This window comes from Labeo rohita, unplaced genomic scaffold (assembly GCF_022985175.1).
Source record: "Labeo rohita strain BAU-BD-2019 unplaced genomic scaffold, IGBB_LRoh.1.0 scaffold_284, whole genome shotgun sequence".
Taxonomy (NCBI): domain Eukaryota; kingdom Metazoa; phylum Chordata; class Actinopteri; order Cypriniformes; family Cyprinidae; genus Labeo; species Labeo rohita.
In genome coordinates, this window is record NW_026129144.1 from 64,301 (window position 1) to 69,125 (window position 4,825).

The 4,825-nt window shown below is 36.5% G+C and overlaps 1 protein-coding gene across 1 annotated transcript; it reads left to right on the top strand.

Annotated features, from left to right (window-relative positions):
- Positions 1-739: 739 nt before the first annotated feature.
- Positions 740-4,436, top strand: LOC127160055 (CD48 antigen-like). The gene is made up of 4 exons (XM_051102730.1): positions 740-868; positions 947-1,270; positions 3,569-3,856; positions 3,993-4,436. The coding sequence occupies exons 1-4, from the start codon at positions 826-828 to the stop codon at positions 4,142-4,144; spliced, it is 807 nt and encodes a 268-aa protein (XP_050958687.1). The 5' UTR covers positions 740-825; the 3' UTR covers positions 4,145-4,436.
- Positions 4,437-4,825: the final 389 nt, after the last annotated feature.

The window sequence follows — 4,825 nt, forward strand, 5'->3', positions numbered from 1 at the left end:
GAACTGAAATTTAACATGCTGGCGCACAAATGAATAAATCAATGGCTGTTTAAATAAACCTGGTTAATAATAGACAAAAAATTGTGCTGGGTAAGACTTACAAATGACTAATAAGAGTTTAAGGAACATTTATCCACCTTATTTTTCTCTTAAGAGCACATGAATTTGTAAATTGAATGTGTCTGGCTTTTGGTGTCATTTGCTTCCAGTCATTTTTAGCTGTACAAAACAGCTCGTTTTGATGCTTCATATTGCAAACTGGTGTGTTTTACCATATTGTTTTAATGTATTATCTTAATTATGAACACACTGGTTTGTAGTGCAGTTTTACAGTTTACTGCACTTTGTAGTTCTTCTCGTAAAAAAAAAAAAAACTGACAGCAGCAACACAGATAATCAGCAGAAATAATCTGGCAAAAGTCACTTTCTTAACTGCTTGAGCTCAGTATGTGTGAGTGTGTCAACAAAGTAGGATAAAGCGTAAACACAATGTGACTGATCATTCTGGACCCAAGCATTTAAATGTAATACGCAAAAGCACACATCTATGCATAAATAGTTGTGACCAGGAGTAAATTAACCCTGGTTACTATAAAATGTAGTTGCTGATATTCTCATAGACTGTAACATGTGACTGAGAGTTTGAGGAACTGACATTCAGCCATTTATAGCAGTGTGAAGACTGAAGGAAATGTTATCACGATCAGAGAAGTTCATCCATTAGACTCAGTATCTACAGTTTAAAGACACTGAAAGCATCAGGAGATTTTTAGAAGATTAATGACACATTTGGATCTGTGGGTTTTTATCTCCTACTGTTGAAAAATGTTTCACACGTTCATTTTCTTCTGTTTGTGGCATCTGATTGGTAAGTTAAACATGTTTTTATGGCTTCAGGTTTAGTTCACTGTTGTTTCATCTTGTTGTCTTGTTGTGTTTTATGCAGATGGAGTAAAGATAGTGTCAGTGACAGAGGGAGACTCTGTCACTCTACACACTGATGTTACTGTTACTGAGATACCAAGACGTTTTATGCGTTATATAGAGTGGATGTGGTTAGGACCTAAAAATACTCGCATAGTCCTTCTGCGTGATGAGGAGACATATCATATTGTGGATTATGTGAATGAGATATTCGGAGACAGACTACAGATCAACAATCAGACTGGATCTCTGACCATCAGGAACATCAGAACCACAGACTCTGGACTTTATCAACTGATTAGTCGATTTTCTAGAAAAGAAGAATTATACAATGTTACAGTCTATGGTGAGTAGTTGAAATTTATGTACCCTGTCAAGTCATGTTTGAACAATACATTTTTTAAAACCTCATATATTTCAATATGTTCAAAGGATATTAACAGGCCACAGATACAGTGCCCTCCACTAATATTGGCACCCTTGGTAAATATGAGCAAAGGTGGCTGTGAGAATAAATCTGTCTTGTTTATTCTTTTAATCTTTCATTCAAAAAATTCACAATATTCTAACCTATCATTTAAGTAAAACCATGGAAAGCAGGGGGAAAATCTCATTATGAAATAAATGTTTTTCTGCAGTTCATGTTGACCACAATTATTGGCACCCAATTATTGCAACGTCCTTTATTCAAGATAACAGCTCTGAGTTTTCTCCTTTAATGCCTGAAGAGTTTGGAGAACACCTGACAAGAGATCAGAGACCATTCCTTCATACAGAAACTCTTCAGATCCTTTAGTTTCCCAGCTCCATGCTGGTGCTTCTTCTCTTCAGTTCACCTCACGCATTTTCTATAGGGTTCAGGTCAGGCAACTGGGACGGCCATGGCAGAAGCTTCATTTTATGCTCAGTGACACATTTTTGTGTTGATTTTGATATTTGATTTGGATCACTGTCCTGATGGAAGATCCAACCACAGCTCATTATAGAACTTCTAACAGATTTACATTTTTACATTTTTTATCTGTTGGTATTTGCTAGAATCCATGATGCCATGTATCTGAACAAGATGTCCAGGACCTCTGGCAGGAAAATAAGCCCACAACATTAAAGATCCAGCAGTATATTTAACCGTGGGCATGGGGTACTTTTTGTACCAAACCTATCTTGAGTGTTTGCTGCCAGAAAGATCTTTTTTTTAGTTTCATCTGACCACGGAAGCCATTCTCGTTTGAAATTCAAGTTGTGTCTGAAGGATTACAAATTTAAGAATCTGTTTAAAATATGCTGATCCTATGCATATTTGTTATAGGTTCCAACATAACAACTGAACTGAAAAAGTTATGTATATTGTGACAGTCTAAGAGCAGGCAGCCCAGGCCCTGAGACAGTAACCTTTTGTCTTTATGCAGTTCCTGAGCATCTGGCAGGTTTTCCCAAGTTAAGTGTGAATTCTAAGCTCAAGGTACAACTGTGCCTTTTGTTTAAGCACCTATGCATTTGAATGACACTTGTATGCTAAATAGATCAAGGCTGGGAAAAATCTTTAACTGAGCTGTTTTCCTGTACCACATTTGCATGCTTTGTTTAGATTGATTCCACCTCTATGTACTCCTCCCCCTTCAAACCTATATACTCTGCTGTGCTGAGCTTTAAAAAGACGACTTTTGAAGACTGCAGTGCAGAGCAGTGAGTATCTGAATAAAGAGAAACTTCTGCTTCAAGATATCCAAAAACGTCTCTTGGTCTCTAAGAAAAAAATTCACAACATGTCTGACAACTGAATATGCTAGAATTTGTTTTTGGATGAGCAAGGAGGATTTTTCTTAAAACCCTCCTAAACAACATGTGGTGACGTAGGGGCTGTTTGAATTTTTTTTTAGTCTTTTGACCCCAAGACTCAACTTATCTCTGCAATTCTCCTACTGTGATCCTTGGAGAGTCTTCGGACACTTAAACTCTCCTCCTCACCATGCATTAGGACGATATAGACACACATCCTTTTCCAGGCAGATTTGTAACATCTTTAGTTGATTGGAATTCTTAATTATTGTCCTAATGATGGAAATTGGGATGGAAATTTCAATGCTTTAGCTCTTTTCCTACAGCCACTTTCTATTTTGTGAAGCTCAACAATCTTGTTCTGCACATCAGAACTATATTATTTGGTTTTATTCCTTGTGATGGATGATTAAGGGAATTTGGCCTTTGTGCTCCTCATATTTATAATCCTGTGAAACAGGAAGTCATGGCTAGACAATATCATACTCCTAGTCATTCTAGTGTGCTAAATAAATGCAAATATTAATGGGAATATACTTCAGAGATATTTTACTCATTATAATTTCTAAGGATGCCAATAATTGTGCCCAACATGCATATGAGAAAAACATTTATTTCATAACGTAAGTTTCCCTCCACTTTCAATTGTTTTACTTCAATGAAAGGTTAGCATTTTGTGAATTTTTTGATTGTAAGATCATAAAGATAAACAAAGCAGATTTATTTTCATAGCTGTCTTTGCTCATATTTACCAAGGGTGCCAATATTAGAGGAGGGCACTGTACTGGCTTTTGTTTATTATTCCCTCAATATTCCTGTAGTATATGTAGTAATTTATTTCACCTTATTCTCTCATGTTTTGCAGCTCGTCTTCCCATTCCTGTCATCACCAGATACTCTACATGTTCTTCATCATCAGAGTCCAAATGTGCCTTCTTGTGTTCAGTGTTGAATGTGAGTCATGTGACTCTCTCCTGGTACAAAGGAAACAGTTTATTTTCCAGCATCAGTGTGTCTGATCTCAACAACAGTTTCTCTCTAAATCTGGAGGTGGAATATCAGGATAAAAACACCTACAGCTGTGTGATCAACAATCCCATCAGCAACCAGACTCAACATCTAAACATTAGTGAATTCTGTCAGACATGTGCAGGTATATCAGTGGTCATATTAATATTCAAAGAAAACACAACATATAAATGTGTTTTTTTTTCTTTCAGTTAAGCTGTTGGTCAGTTTGTCATAATTTTGGCGCAGGTTCTCAATAAAACCTCGTTTTCTCTCCTCAGATTCTGTTCAGTGTTGCAGTTTCACTGAAGCTGTGATTCGATTGGTCATCTCTGCTGTGGTGGGCGTGGCTACTGTTATCATAGTGGTTTATGACATCAGATCCAGAAGAGCTGAACACAACTGGAGAACGTCACAGTCAGTCCCTGAATAATGAGCCATATGTTCTGGGCACTTTTTATAAAGAATATTGCTTTGGACATTTCGCTATTTCGAAGTTCATTCAAGTCTAAAGTGGCGTTTAATATTAAAGATTCTTCTTTGTTGAATCTGCTTGTTGTTCAGTCAGGACTAAACAGTCAGTTTGAAGTGATCGTGAAGAACTGAGGGTTGTTTGTTTGAATCCCAGTAGATTGTTGAGGGGTTTCATTTTACATGCTCAAATGCAAACTATATGTAAAGAACCTGTATCAGTGTGAAAATAGAAATAAAAGAATATGATTCTGGTTGTCTGAGTCTTGCACCGTATTACAGTACGGATATCTGAACTAACCTGGGGTGTGAATCTACATCTGTACATCCTCACAATTTTTTGTGTCTTTTTCACAGTGGCGTTAAAAACTTAAAAAACTTAGTTTTAAAAAGCGGGTGACACAGGAATGTGTGTTTGGGGGGTGCGGTTAATGTATTGACATTGAACTCATTTTTACCTTGATAGTTTTATTCTTGCATCACTATAATAATATGTATTATTATCCTCAAGATAACTAATGTCAAGGAAAAAATACATAGATACTTATTCATTATCTGCAGTCCTAAATAGTCTAGTGGTAGAATTTTTGTCAGGTGAATTAGGGGTTTTAGGTTCTAATCCACCCTTGCATGTTTTTTTTCC